We start from the raw sequence: 15,521 nt of genomic DNA, 5'->3' as shown, positions 1-15,521 counted from the left end.
AGAGAGTTCCTGACTCAGAAAGGACAAGATTCATTACAAAGACTGGGAAGTATGGGCCACTTAGAGAAAAACACTGAGCCAGCCACCTCTGGCATTCCACATGTCCCCATTTCTAGGATCCAGACCCTCCCTCCCCTAGAGTCTTATGCACTCATGTCAGCGGTCCTGTGCAAGGGTCTAAGGCTCCTACTCTTGTCACTTGCTTTGGGGCCAGCTTAAGGGACTGTGGCCTTGCCATGCCTAGGGCTCTAAGCCCTAAACTGGGTTTCCAACTCATGGATACCTGTGTTAACCATTTCTTTGCCTTCTCTATGCCACGACTGCAGACAAACTAATCAAGCACTGATAAAGCTCAGGCCTTAAAAGAAGTCACCTACATATTTGGAGGGTAATGATCAAAAAAAGGTCCTTTTTTCCACTTACCTTCTCACAAGGCAGATTCTCTCACAGGCCTGGTGCTCTCCTCCACAAAGGATGTGACCAACGATTGGTGACATCACTGGGCTCCTTCAGGTTGTGGCCTCATTATGCCAGATTCTGGCCAGAAGCTGTGCTGTGCCAGGCAGTGCTGACAGTTGAGGGGCATCAGGGCAGCCATCCTTTCATCTGTCTCTCCCAAGAATCCCATACAAAGCTGGAGATAACCCTTCAAAGGCTCCCAGTATTGGAGGGGAAGCTGACCATTCCTCAGATGAGGGCTCGGTCATCAGAAGAGCAGGACATGACCGTTCTGTGCCAAGGGTGCTCTGAGACTGGGGGGGGGGGGGGTCTAACAAGAGCAGATAAGGAGCTCAGAAACCCTGGTCCCCAAGCACCATCCAAGCTGTGGACCTGAAATGTCCCCCTTTGTCAGTAACCAGCTGACACCCTCTGGGTGCATGCTGTGATTAACGAGCTCATATACTTGAGAGGTCAGACTATTTGGTGGTTTGGGACCTCTGAGGGCCAGAGGGGTCCCTTCTGTGAACAGGAGGCTCAGATACCCTGAAGGACAGAAATATCTGTTAGTCCCCAAGGTTACCTGGGACTTCTGGTTCTTGCCAAGATGGCAAACAACACAAGCCACTGACTCCCTTGCCCCAAAACAACTCTGGAGAAACTACAGAGGAAAACATGAGTTCCAGAGACTGCAGCACAGCTATGAAGACCTAAGGGGAGATGGAAGGCTGTCTTTAGCTGGCCTGTGTTTTGAGTGGCAGATGGCTGGAGGTAGCAGATACATGATGGCTTAGAGATAGAAGTTCTGGCTGTTACCTCTCCCCCATGTTGCCTCTTTAGCCCGCTCACTGCAGAAATCATCCAAACCACTGGGACAGGCATCGGGGGCTAGTATTAGGGCATCAGGAACCCTGCTGAGGGGAGGAAATGAGCAGCCAGAGGCAATCACTCGTCCACTGTCCCCTCCAGACACCAGGGCCCGTGGTCACACCTGGGAGATGACCTCCTCTTAGGGTTTAAAGAGAAAACCGCTACCAGAGGAATCATCAGGCGGTGTGATACTAGATGGGAGAGAGCTCCGCTTGTGTGGTGCCTGGGCCTGTCCACCCCCTGGCTTATCTCCCCACACATCCCTTTACCCCTTGGACTTCAGGTGATTGAGCAGAGTCAGGTCTGGCCTTCGGCCTTCCATCCACACATTTTACCAGTGAGAACAGCTGCTCATGTCGGGAATATGAGCTCACTGCCCAAACAGCTAGACACCGGGGCAGTATAATTACCTCCAGTGAAGAAAAAGCTGGACGTAAGTGGGGAGGGTATCGCTCAGTCGTAAAGCACGTGCTTAGCATGTACGAGGTCCTAGGTTCAATCCCCAGTACCTCCATTAGAATAAATAAATAAACCTAATTCCCTCCTTCCTCCACAAAAATAAATAAACTGGATGTGTTATCTATTGCTCTGTAACAAATTACCCCCAAACCTAGCAGCTTAAAACAACAAATATTTATTTTCTCAGTTTCTGAGGGTCAGGAATCTGGGAGCAGCTTAGTTGGGGGTTTTGGCTTAGGGTCTCTTCTGCGGTTTCAGTCAAGTCAGCCAGGACTGTGGTCAGCTGAAGACATGACCTGGCTGAAGGACCCACTTCTAACACAGCCCATGCACAGGGCTGGTGGTAGGAAGCTTCAGGTTTTCGCCACCTAAGCCTCTCCGTGGGGCTTCTCATAATAAATGGTTCCAGCAGGCAGGCAAGAGACTGTGGCCAATGACATACTATCACTTCTGCTGTATTTTCTTGGTCACATAGGCCAACCCTAGCACAGCATGGAAGAGAATTACTTAGAATGTGAATACCAGGAGGCAGGGGTCATCAGGGGCTATGTCAGAGATTGGCTAACACACTGGGTGACACACAATATCCGAAGCAGGAGTATTGGGATAGATCAATGAAGAATTTTAAGTAAGTATAATAAATAAGAGGTAAAATATAAAACAAGAACAAGAAGGAGTGAGGGTAGAGCTCAGTGGTAGTGCATGCTTAGTATGCACAAGGTCCTAGGTTCAATCCCCAGTACCTCTGTTAAATAAAAAATAAACCTAATTACCTCCCCCCTCAGAAACAAAACAAAATAAAAACCTAATTTAAAAAAAAACAAGAACAAGAGATACAAAAAGGACCCAAAGAGAATATTAGGTATAAGTATGATAGTTGAAAAAAAGGAACAGAAAAATACTGTAAATGAAAAATATAAAATGAGACACCAGAAGTTTTAATAGTAATTATGAAAAATACTTAGAACACAGAGACCCTCAATAGATTTAAAAAAAAAAAAAAGGTCCAGCAGTATGCACAAATGCAAACATTTGGGAATGCTGAAGAGGAAAGGATGCAGAAAAAATACAGCAGAGCAATAACCAAAGAAAGCTGAGATAGCCATCCTAATAGCTAACAAAACAAAATTTAAGATCACAAAAGACAAAGGACATACACTCACTGACAAGGAATATGAGTCTACCATGAACACATACACTCCTAAGGGGCCCTGAACAATTTTTAAGCTTGATATATAATTTCATGACACATTCCGATATAACCCTCCACTTAGCAACTGGAGAAGACTCTTTATGCTTACACTTAACAATTACAAAAATAGACCATGTTAGGGCACCGAGAAAGCCTCAATAAATTCAGAAGTATCAATGTTAAGCATGCTGAGCACAATACAATAAAATTAGCAATAACAAAAAGCTTTTTAAAAAAAACCCCATTTTGGGGGAACTAGCATTACTAAATAGCCCCTGGATGAAAGAAGTCATGAAGGAACTTTACAAATATTTAGATCTAAATAATAAAAACACTATATGCAAAATTTGTGGGACACAGCAAAATCAGTTAATAAAAGAAAATATATAGCTTTAAACACATTTATCAGAAAAGAAGAAAGGTTGAAAAATAAATGATTTAAACATTCATCTTAAGAAGTTGGAAAGAGCAGAGAACAAACCCATGACTCCATGAGTCATGGAGGAAATATTATAAGGACGGAAATAATTGCCAAAGTGAATTTTTTAAAGTAATGATAAAGAATAACAAAATGAAAAGCTGCTAGGTTCTTTGAAAATATTGATAGACCTTGGCCAAAGACTGCTTTAAAAGAATGCAAAATACAGAGCAAAAAAAAAAGGGAAATTACAGACACAAAAAGAGGCTAAATATTCTAAGCTAATACATTTGAAAACCCAGGTGAAAGGCTTAAGTTTCTGGAAAAATTTAAATGTGCTCAAGTTGATGCAAAAAGAAATTGAAAACTTGAACGTAAGTTTTAAGAAAAATTGAAATGATAGTTAAAGACACCCCATCTCATTGTAACAAAAAGCTTCAGACCCAGATGCTTTTGCAGATGTCATTCTATCAAACTTACAAGGAGCTGTTAATTCCCAAATACACAAATTTTTCCCGAAAATAAAAGCAAAAGCTGCCTAGCTCATTTTTTTGAGGCTAGCATAATTTTTATTCTAAAATGAGATAAGGAAGATGCAAGATAATAAAGTTCTAGACCCATCTTACTCATTAATATAGATGCAAAAATTCTAATAAAACATTAGCTACCTGAATTCAACAGCATATCTTTTAAAAATCACAAGTAGGGCTTATCCCAGGAATGCAAGCATAATCCAAATTATAAAATTAATGAGTGAACTACCACATTAATAAGAAGGAAAAATCGTGATAATCTCAAAGCAGAAAAAATATTTGCTAAAGTTCAGTACCCGTTCATGATACTTAAAAAAAGAACCCTTAGCAAACAAAGTTGAGTACAAGAGGACTTCCTTAACTTGATAAAGGTTATAAAAAAAACAAAAAACGTGGCAAAAAACAGCAAACATGCCTAATAGAAAAAATTAAACCAAAACAACAAACAAAAGAATGCCTAATAGGGAAAATTTAAACACATTTTCCCTTTAAGATCAAGAACAGGCAAAGACATTCACTCTCAATATTGCTATTTAATACATAACTGACCAATGCTGTAAGGAAAGGAAAAGAAATGATATGTAAGTTTTGGAAGGAATGGATAATAGCCCATTTGCAAATGATATGATTGACTACCTTAAAGAACTAACAGAATGACCAGAAAAACCATTAGGACCAATAAGAGCTTTCCAGATCAACCTATAAAAATCAAAACATTTCTCTACACTAGCAATAACCAAGAAAATAAAGCAGCTAGGAAAGAATTTATCCAATACAAAAGACCTCTGTAAGAAAAAAATCAGTAACAAATAGGTGATCTGAATAAAAGGAAAGCCATCTCATGCTCTTTGCTGGGAAGATTTTAGTGATGTATTAGTTATGTATTGGCAACAAATTACTCCCACACTTATTGGCTTAAAACAATAAACATTTATTATCTCACAGTTTCAAAGGGTCAGAATTCTGGGAGTAGCTGGGTGGTTCTGGTCCAGAGTCTCTCACAAGATTGCAGTCAGGATGTGGATGGGGGCTGCAGTTATCTGAAGACTTGACTCCACTTCCAAGAAAGCCCACTCACATAGCTGTTGGCAGGAGGCCTTAGTTCCTCCATAGGGCTGCTTCATGACATACCAGCTATCGTCCTATAGCGCAATCTGTGTGAGGGCAGGATGTCGAAGTGACTTTTATGACCTAGTCTTGGAAGTGACATGTTCATTCTGTGCATTACAAGTGAATCACCAAGTCCAGCCCACACTCAAGCGCAAAGGAACTAGGCTCCACCTCTTGAAGGGGGCAGTATCAAAGAATTTGTGAACCTATCTTAAAAGCTCCACAGGGGGAAGGAGGGTATAACTCAGTGGTAGAGCGCATGCTCAGCATGAAGGAGGTCCTGGGTTCAATCCCAGTACCTCCATTAAATAAATAAATAAATAAATAAATAAATAAATAAATAAATAAATAACCCTCATTACCTCCCCCCCAAAATAAATAAAAATAAATTGCACAAAAAGAAGCTCCACAGGTAATATTATTAAGATGTTATTTTGCCCCAAATCTATTAATTCAATGCAATCCCAACAAAACTTACATTAGTTTTTTTTTTTAGAATTCTAATAAACCTACATTAGAATTTAGAATAATAAAGGATTATCGATAGCTAAGATAACCTTCAAAAAGTAGTTTTGATGGCACAACATTGTAAATCAACTATATTTCAATAAAAATAAATAAATAATTAAATGATACAACTACTTTGAAAAAAAAAAGCTGTGATAGGAATTTGTCCCACTAGATATTAAGACATACTAAAGGCCTTACTAATTAAAGAAAAAAACTGATATTGGCTCAAATAGCCCAATGGAATAGAAAAAAAGGGCTCAGAGACAGAGCCCTATATCCATGGAACTTAATATATGATAAGAAGTGGTACCACATAAACAAAACGATGGGACAGATTGCTTAGCAGATAGTGATGGAACATCTGGCTCATGATATGGAAAAAAATAAAACCAGATCCCTCTCTCACACCACAAATAAGGATGGACTCTAGATGGGTTAAAAACCTAAATGTGAGAAAAAATTATAAAGTTAATAGAAGAAAATACTGAACATCTATATGACCTGGGGAAAGAAGAATTTAAAAGCACAGACCATAAGGGGGGAAATTAATTACATCAAAATTAAGGATCTTTATTCAACTAAGAATACTACTTACAGTTAATACCATACATGTCAGAGTGGAAAAGGGTATTTGCAATTTCCAACACCAAAGAGATTCGTAATTAGACTATGTGAGGGACTCCCGAAGATCAACAAGAAGAGGAATATGAGAATTGGCCCAACAGTAATATGGATATGAACAAGCAATTTACATGAGGAAATCAAATACCGAACAAGTATATGAGGAGTACTCAAAATAATTGTCAATCATTTTTAAAACTAATGAAATATGACTACACCTGTTGGACTGAAAGATTTTAGAAAGCTGAATAATGCTAAATGTTGGCAGGGATGGGGGAATGTAGACACTTTCATACATTGCCCCACCCCGGCACTGCTTACAGAAATTTAAGTAGGTACATACCCTATGACTCAGCAATTCTTCTGAGTACACATTCTAAAGAATTTTCCACAGTGCCCATAAGGGAGCATTTACAAGGCATTATTTATTGAAATGAGGTGTTGGAAGGAACCCAAGTGTCCCTTATTGGGAGCTCCTAGGGGTAAAATGGAGTGGATGGACACATCGGAGTTTACTGCAACCATTAGAAGCAACAGACAGATTAGATGTACCCGTAACAACACAGATGGGTCTTAAAAACATAATGCTGGTCGGAGAAAAGGAAAAGAATGACACTACCACTTACTTTAATTAAAAGCATACACAAAAATACAGATTTTATATGAAATCGCACCAAAATACACATTAAACTCAATTAAATGGTTAACTGCGGGAGGAAGAGAATGATAGTTGGGTGCAGGAATAAAAGAGAATAAATAAAACGAGAGGCTTTGCATAGAACAACCATAACAATGTGTCACGAACTGTGGAATATGATCAGAGGTCAAACACTCTGAGAGGTAAACAAGTACCTCATTTTTTGCATGGGGGCTCAGATTCTCAGAAGGCTAAGAAAAACCAGTACGTGTGTGGATAATGTGAAATCTATTCACGTCCATCCTGGGCGTATGAGGTTTGGATATGGCAAAAGCCAAATTTTGTGGATGCATACCATACTGTATTCTGAAAGTTAACAAATTGGGTCTTTTTCTGGGGTGATGACCCTTAGCAGGCTGAACAAGTCCATTCTATGGATAAGAAATTTAGAGTCTCTGAGCGCAAACTAACCCATTCATCCTTGATGGGGAGCTCAGAAACAACAGGTCTGTCAAATCCATTCATTGTAAAGGTAGCTCAGAGGCTGGACAAGACCAAATTGTGGGCAGTGGGTTCAGACACTCCTTACCCTTTGAATAAGTCCATTTTGTATTGTGAAAGTCCCTTCTGTGAATCGAGGGTTCAGCAATTCTGAGTAACAACAAATCATTCTGTCGGATTGGGATGCACTCCCTCTTAAGATTGGAGCATCCTATTTTGCAGATGCACCTCAGGCAGTCTACTGGAGGGGAATTCAAGAGACTGGCTTCAAGAGGCTGTCAGATAAGGATGAGGGCTGAAGTCAGAAACGAGAAGGAATGACGGCAGGGAAAAGAGTCCAGAAACAGGTAGTGAAATGTTCGGCACAGAGAAGAAAACATAGGGGTCAGGATAAGGCACTAAGAAACGAAGGGTCTGATGTTAAGGACCGTGAAGGGTGATGACGTCACAGACAGTAGGTGGATAAAACATGGGCTCTCAAGGGGTAAGAGTTTAGAGGACTAAACGGTGAAGGAAACAATCGGAGGACGGCAATTATGGCATCAGGGACCTGGAGGAAGGTATCAGAACCAACGGGGGAAATGACGTCAAAGATGGTGAGGGTGAAGTCAGGGACGGAAAGGGGTGTGACAGAGAAAAGGTTCATGCGCAGAAGGGATGAAGACGGCTGGGGCCAGTGGCGCGATGCTGACGTCAGAGGCTACCAACCACACAAATCTCGCCTCCATTCCCGGAAGCGTGCTAAGCGCATTCCTCCCACCCACCTCACTGGCCTCAGCCAATGAGAGCTCACGCTCGGGGGACGTTTCGTGACGTGTCCGCTACGTAGGCTTTATCAGGCGTCTTCCCGCGCGCCAGCCTTCTCAGTCTCTCGGCTCTTTGGCGGTAGCTGCTTCTCCTGCCTTCTTACTTCTTGACTTCCAGGTAAGCAATGTTGGTCTTGCGGAGCGGCCACTCCTAGTCTCACTGACTTGCGCCGCGCCATGGGGAATAGCGGCTTCTGACACGTAGGCTTGGGCTTTTCCGGGGGGGGCGGGTCTCGTACTCGGAAGTGACACTTGTTGATTGCCGCGAGGCTGGCCGCGCTCTGTCCGAGTGCGGGAAGTGCCGGGAGGGTCTGGCGGCTTTGGTGGCAGCAGTGACCACGCGACAGCGGAGATCTGCGGGGGGATGGGTGGACCCCTTTTTTCACGTGATCGCCGCCATCTTGTTCTGCGGGTGCTGAGGGAACGCAAGGGTGTAATGGGCATGCGCGGCCATACAAAATGACGGGCGTGGTGGCAGGGGATGTTGTGGGCATGCGTCAGGGCGGCCCTCAAATGGCTACCTCACTGAGCGGTTCCTGCAGATTTCCTCTTTTTTGCCTTTTTTCTCTTGTCCATCCTTAGTTATTCCTTATTTTATCCCTTTTGTTTAGTTCCCTGTTCTCTCTTCATTCCCTATCTTCATTCTTTCTCACTCCGATCTCTTCTGTCTCCCATCTCCGCTTCTCTCCCATTCTTTTCCGTACTTTTCTCCGCAGGACTCGCATTTACTGCCATGTCCTCTGAAGAAGGGAAGCTCTTCGTGGGAGGGCTCAATTTCAACACTGACGAGCAGGCTCTGGAAGACCACTTCAGCAGCTTTGGGCCTATTTCTGAGGGTGAGTCTTGGGCCATAACCATAATGAGGGGGTTGTGGGAAAAAGTTTGGGGCACATCCATTTCAAGAAACATGCAGAAAAGGCTCAGGACCCCAGGCCTTCATGTATCCCTTTCCTCCTTTTGTTTCTCGGCCTAAGACTGAGGAGAACCCAATAACCTTCCATTGAAGATTGGTGGGATAAGGATACATAGTTCAGCTAACACTCTTTGCCACTCTTCTTACCTTCCTCCTCCTCCTCTCTCCCTTTCCCCAGTGGTCGTTGTCAAGGACCGGGAGACTCAGCGATCCCGGGGTTTTGGCTTCGTCACCTTTGCCAATCCAGAGCATGCATCAGATGCAATGAGAGCCATGAATGGAGAGGTGAGGCCTCCTAACTTTATAGGGGTCCTGCCCCTATCTGTCACTTCCACCATTCTTTCTGTTTTTCTCTGTGTCTGCTAGGGGCAGCGTGGCCACCAAGCCCCGCAGTGCCCACTCACAGGAGCGTGACTGCCTTCTGTTCTAGGGGGTGGAGGGCAGCGGCAGACAGAGCCGGGCTGCCTGGGAGGCGACGACTGGTCCTGCATGAGGCCGAGAAGCCACCTGTGGATGGTTGACCTGCCCTGGGCTTAGGTAGTAGAGTCTGCAGACCTGCGGGCCTGGCCCGGAGAGGACCTCGTGAGTCTTCTGGGATGGACTCTGAAGCCTCAAACCAAGAGAGGTGTCTAACTAGCCCTAATAGTCGGGCAGCTTAGAGGAGTGGGGAGGAGAACTCACCTGAGTTCAGTCAAGATGTAAGTAGTAGCAGGGGGAACACGGTGGATTCAGGTCATGTTGTGGGATTCTGTAGCTCCCAATAAAGCCATTTTGGTCAGAGGAGCTTGTTCTGGAATGTGGCACCCAGAACCTGGTGCCCAGCAGGAGTTTCTGGGCTCATTTGCTCGCCTGCCCTGCCCACTCTTCCCTCAGCACTGCCCTGTCTGACCACCAACCCATCCATCCTCCTTGTGTCTCCCCACACCTAGTCTCTGGATGGTCGCCAGATCCGTGTGGACCACGCGGGCAAGTCAGCCCGAGGAACAAGAGGAGGGGGTGCCTTTGGGTCCTATGGGCGTGGTCGTGGCTACCCTAGAGGTAAGTGTAGTGGTTAAGCTTGATCATGGGGTATGGAGGAGAGTCACCTGTTAGTGGCCTTTGTCTAGATAATTGCCATTAAAATATTTATGTGTTATAGGTGGTGGAGACCAGGGCTATGGAGGTGGCAGGTATGACAGTCGACCTGGAGGATATGGATACGGATATGGATATGGAAGGTCCAGAGACTATGGCGGCAGGTGGGTAGCCCAGGGATTGGGGTGCTCTGGTGGTGCTTCTTAAGAGCTCAGCTTCTTGAGCATTCATTCATATCTTGTTTTGGTGCCGCTAGTTAGTTTTCACTTTTACAAATAGCGAACTATAAAGCAAGTACATGACAGTATTCTGGGTTACATACAACACTAATAAGTCATAAGATCATACAGTTTCAGTGTTCAGTAGATGGTGAGAGGTATATATTAATTTTACTGTGTTGGTTAATGAGGTGTCTGTATTATATTAGTATTTGATACGACTTAATATGCTATGCATGTTATGTGCCGTATGACTGATTTCTACATGATGTTCACGTGTTTAATATATTCCATTTTATGCATTAAAGTTTGTATTCTAGTACATAAAAAATGACAGGATATGTAAGCATACATGATCTTTAATATTATCAGGGAGTGTATATAATACATTTCTGATATGACTGTGTTTTTTCTCAGAAGCCAGGGTGGTTATGACCGCTACTCAGGAGGAAATTACAGGGACAATTACGACAACTGAAATGAGGCATACACGCCTAATGTAGGTGAGACATGTATGTTGCTGCTGGGCAGATCTCTGTCCACCAGCCCTGTCCTGTTCCTCTCACTGTTCCTCCTGCATGTGCACACCTCATGGGACCATCTGACACCATTCCTAGGTCTCCCTTACTCTCGGGTGCCTGTCAAGGCTAGTCTGATTGTGGGGAGGGGAGGGGGCGGGCAGAGGAGAGTTAAGCCTGTCTTGCCTATAATCTTCTGTTCTTACTGAGCATGGAGGAGATGAAGGGGTCCCTGTTCAGCCTTTCAGCATCCTTAATCAACCCCGGGAAGTGAGCATGTTAGCCTGTTTCCGACATCACAATTCTTCCCTTTCTTTACTATTCTCAGATGCACAAGGAATAAAACTTCTGATCCAGGACCATCCTTCCAAATGGCTGTGTTTATAAAGATATTTGGAGCTGCACTGAAACATCTGGGGGTTTTTTAAGTACATCAAGCTTTTTTTTTTTTTAATTGAGCTCCCAAGGTAGCTTGTTAAAGACTTTTCAGAAAGCTCCATGTTTTTTCTAAAAATTTCCCGTTTAAAGACAAATTCTGAGACATCTGTAGTGTCTGGGTAATTTTTCTTTTTACCAGTTGTTTTAATTCAGGCTCTCAGGATTATCAAAAATGTTTGGCCAGACTGATTTTTTTGAAGATAATGTGCATCTAGGAGCATTTAAAAAACCTGTATGCAATGTTTTCAGTTGTCATTAGAAAGCAATTTACCACTGTAACTAAGAAATGAAGAACATAATTACTTAGGGGTACTTTTTACTCCAGATATCTGCCTTCGTTATATAGAAGTTTCTTAAAAATATTTGTACGTCAGTTTTTGATACTGGAAGATAAAAATATCCTGTTATGTTTCATGTAGTGTTTAGGATGTCTTTCATGGAGTTGATTAAAAAGATGAAACCTGAAAACAAATCGATCTTGATAGTGCTTTTTCCTTACACAAATTAAGGCATAGAGGCTTGTTACAAATTAAAAACGGGAAGATCAAGAGGGAGGCTTTTGGTTTTAGTTTTGTTTGGGGGGGGGGCATAATTAGGTTCCAAATGGGAGTCTTTGAGAAAAGAATTTAGTTAGAGGGGTGGGCAGGGACTGCCAGAAGGGTAGAGACCTTGAGTGCAAAGCTTGGAGTTCGGGGTTGGTTTGGGTATATATAAGGCCTGCTGGGGGTGGGGGGGCGGGGCGGAATCCAGGTGAAATCCCATTATGGCTGGAACTGGGTTTTTTGAGATGGTCTCCTGGTCCCATTGTGTTGTTGAGTATCAGCTTGGGAATGACTACTTGGGTTTGACTCTCCCTAGCTTCTCTGAACATCAGGTAGGTGCCCTCCTCACAGGATTGTTTCGAGAATGTAAGAATAAACAGTGGTTCCAACTCCTGAAATAATGGGGTGTTACAGTAAATTCACCTTAGTGTGAGGGACATGGGAGAATCCTGGCTTGAAAACGGTTGGTTCTAAGAGCACAGACTGGATTCAGAGTCTAGGATTCCAGTCCAAGTTACGCTACTTCCCAGGCACCTGTGCTCCCTACCTTGGGTGAGTCATTTAACCCATGTCCCTCAGGCTCGTGGACATTTTACTTTCTCTGTTGGGGGTTAAGTGCATTTAATAAGCATATACAGCCAGTAAAAACAGTTGGCAAAGCCATCAGCCACAGGCATTCAACCTTCCATGGTGGTTAAGGGTCTTCAGTGGTAAGGTGGTCGTGGTGGCCTGATTAGGTTTTTCACCCCTAGCTGGTCTTAGCTCCTCAGTTCTACTCCCTCTAGTCATGGTTCTGCTGCCTGCATTGGATTCCCATGTGCTTTATCTTTCTATCTGGAGCTACTAAATCAGCTGTGTCCATGGCTTCTACCTGACTGATACTGAGCCGAATACCACCAGATTGTAAGTTTCAGGACATCTCAAACTGCCTTATTCCCTCATTCATGGAGCCTGTGTTAGTGGACTGAATGTGTCCCCTCCCCAAAGTAACGGTATTGGGAGATGAGGCTCTAATGGGGGTGATAGGGGTTGGGTGAGGTCATGAGGGCTCCACCCTCATGATGGAGTTAATGCCCTTATAAGAGTCCCTAAGAAGCTTGGTTCAGCCATCACTGTGAGAATACAAGTTAGCAGTCTGCAATCTGGAAGAGCCCCCACAAGAGCTTGACCATACTTGCACCCTGATCTTGGACTTCATCCTCCAGAGGTGTGAGAAATTTCTCTTTGTAAGCCACCCGATAGATTGTACTATTGAACAGCAGACTGCATGAGTCCCAGTATTGACAGCCTGCCTCTGGTGCCTCCCAGCTAGTTGGGACAGGCCCAAAGACCCCTCGTCCACCCACCCAGTCATGAATTTGCTTTGACAGGTGGAGACTGGGAACTCCTGCAACCTGCCTGGCCCACTGATCCAGGCCTAGGTAACAGCATTGTGGCCACTCCTACCAGATGGGTACTAAGTCTGAGGAGGCGTTCTGTGCTGGGCCTTCAGAGAGCTAAGGCAGTGGGATCTGGCAAGAGGAACGCGGTTACTTACTGCCTGGGGTGGCACCTCTGCTCCCTACCTCTTCAGGAAGTAAAACGGCCCTCTCTCTATGTGGCCTGAGGCAGGATCCTATAATCAATTACAAAGTTCCTACAATAGAATGATCCCCAAAGTGACAACAAAGACCATAAACAGCCTTTCAGAAGGAAGGTGCTGTGTAGTAATGCAGCTCAGGGAGGCCCAGTCTCTTGTTCAGTTGCTCTAAGGAAAGGGGCCTAGAAGGGGCAGTATGTGGCTCATCAGTACAATTTCCAGACAGGAGACTCAAAACCCCATTAAAAGCATATTTTCTTCCGTTTTACCAGGACCTCACTAATTTGCATGTTTCCCAAGAACCCACCAGAGACTAGAAACTCCCAAATATTCAAAGGTCCCTTGAGAACCTGCATCCCAAGTCCTATGAAGACCAGGCCCCTGGCCTGCAAATTTTTGTATTTTCAAGCCCCAGATCTTGTCTATACCAAAAAAAAAATTGGTAACATCTGTTATAGACACTCCCTGGCCTGTTTCAAGGTCCTGAATAAATCCCAAGCTTTGCCCTCCTTACCTCACGTGGCTGAAATCACACCGTTTCCTAGCCTAAATTCTTTGCCACAGGTTCAACGTGTGCAAAATGGGAGTTATCGTGTCCACTGTACAATAGCAGGGAGGGTAGAGCTCAGTGGTAGAACACATGGTTAGCATGCACAAGGTCTTGGGTTAGATCTCCAGTACTTCTGTTAAATAAAAGCCTAATTACTCCCCACCACCACCTAATTTTTTAAAAAAATTGTAGTGTCCACCATGCAGAGGGCTATTAGATGACATGTTTAGCCATGGCAGATGATTGGGTAAAGATATGTATATACACAATGGAATATTAGCCATAGAAAAATGAAATACTGCCATTTGCAGCAACAGGGATGAAACTAGAGATTGTCATACTAAGTGAAGTAAGAAAGACGTAATTTATCATTCGTAAGTAGAATCTAAAAAAACGGCATGAATTTATAAAACCAACAGACTCAGAAAACAAACTTAGGTTACCAAAGGGGAAGGAGGAGAGAGGGATAAATTAGGAGTTGGGGATTAGCAGATACACATTACTATATACAAAATAGGTAAACAAGGTCCTGTATAGCACAGGGAACTATATTCAATGGGTATTTTCAATGACTTGTAACCTGTAATGAAAATATATATACGTATATATGTATAATTGAATCCCTGCCAAACACCAGAAACTAACGCAGCATTTTTTAAAACATTTTTTATTGAGTTATAGTCATTTTACAATGTTGTGTCAAACTTCCAGCATAGAGCACAATTTTTCAGTTCTACATGAACATACATATATTCATTGTCACATTTTTTTTTTGCTGTGAGCCACCACAAGATCTTGTGTATATTTCCCTGTGCTAAACAGTATAATCTCGTTTATCTATTCTGTTTTAAATCAGCTATACTTCAATAAATAAATAAATAGATGTGACATGTTGAGAACAGGGTACGTCTGTGATACCCACACCTTGCCCTACGTTCTGGATTTGTGGGTGTAGAAAAACTCAAAAAAATTTTTAAATAATTCAGGTATGTAAAAAACATTAGATAACAGTAGGCAGTGTTCCTTCCACTCCTGCTTATGGAGACAGGACGTGCCACATTCCCTGCCCAGATGCATTCCTCTTCCACCCCCTCCAACCCTCTCCAGGCTGACAAGGACCATGATTCCTCATAGTCCAAAGTGCACAGAGATCTGAAAAACCAGAAGTGGTCTTTTTTCAAATTTGGTGACAAGACCTGAAGCTCTTCATAATTTTTATTTTTCCCACTTTGTATGAATATGCATACAATGTACTGCAGAAAATATTAGTGTTTGTTTGGTTATGGAGAGCTGTCCTAGAGTCCATGGGACGTGGGTTTCAACATACCAGTGAAAGCACAGAGAAAGTTAAGGCTTCTAAATTGTTAAAAAACAATCCGTTGCACTGTTCTGCATAAACATTTCTAATATGCTGTTCAGTCAAATTTTTAAACTCAACTTTAAGCTCCCTTGAAGTAAAAACTGGGAGTTTTTTACTTTTTGTACTTAAATCATCTGAGCACAGAATTTGCAGTCTCTATTTTTTAAACTTTATGACCAATAATCCATAGTAAGAAGTACATTTTTCTTCTTTGGGATCCAGTCCACCCATTTG

General features: G+C 43.0%; 1 protein-coding gene across 4 annotated transcripts; it reads left to right on the top strand.

Moving 5' to 3' along the window:
- Positions 1-8,074: 8,074 nt before the first annotated feature.
- RBM3 (RNA binding motif protein 3) lies at positions 8,075-11,728 on the top strand. 4 transcript variants are annotated; one of them, XM_031445287.2, is made up of 7 exons: positions 8,075-8,213; positions 8,812-8,931; positions 9,187-9,293; positions 9,938-10,046; positions 10,147-10,246; positions 10,721-10,799; positions 11,147-11,728. In XM_031445287.2, exons 2-6 carry the CDS (start codon positions 8,829-8,831, stop codon positions 10,776-10,778), a joined length of 477 nt encoding a protein of 158 aa, XP_031301147.1. In that variant the 5' UTR covers positions 8,075-8,213; positions 8,812-8,828; the 3' UTR covers positions 10,779-10,799; positions 11,147-11,728. The 4 variants fall into 4 exon arrangements, with proteins under 4 accessions (XP_031301147.1, XP_010995176.1, XP_031301146.1 ...); XM_010996874.3 differs by having other exon boundaries at positions 10,721-10,803; XM_031445286.2 differs by having other exon boundaries at positions 10,718-10,799.
- Positions 11,729-15,521: the final 3,793 nt, after the last annotated feature.

This window comes from Camelus dromedarius, chromosome X (assembly GCF_036321535.1).
Source record: "Camelus dromedarius isolate mCamDro1 chromosome X, mCamDro1.pat, whole genome shotgun sequence".
NCBI classification, from domain to species: domain Eukaryota; kingdom Metazoa; phylum Chordata; class Mammalia; order Artiodactyla; family Camelidae; genus Camelus; species Camelus dromedarius.
This window is presented reverse-complemented; position numbering and strand designations above follow the sequence as displayed.

Bases quoted from the DNA above. Each gene is read 5' to 3' on its own strand.
- RBM3 (XM_031445286.2), top strand. From the start codon at position 8,829: ATGTCCTCTGAAGAAGGGAAGCTCTTCGTGGGAGGGCTCAATTTCAAC. The intron at 8,932-9,186 runs GTGAGTCTTGGG...CCCTTTCCCCAG, and splicing joins CTTTGGGCCTATTTCTGAGG to TGGTCGTTGTCAAGGACCGG. The intron at 10,247-10,717 runs GTGGGTAGCCCA...GTTTTTTCTCAG, and splicing joins TCCAGAGACTATGGCGGCAG to AAGCCAGGGTGGTTATGACC.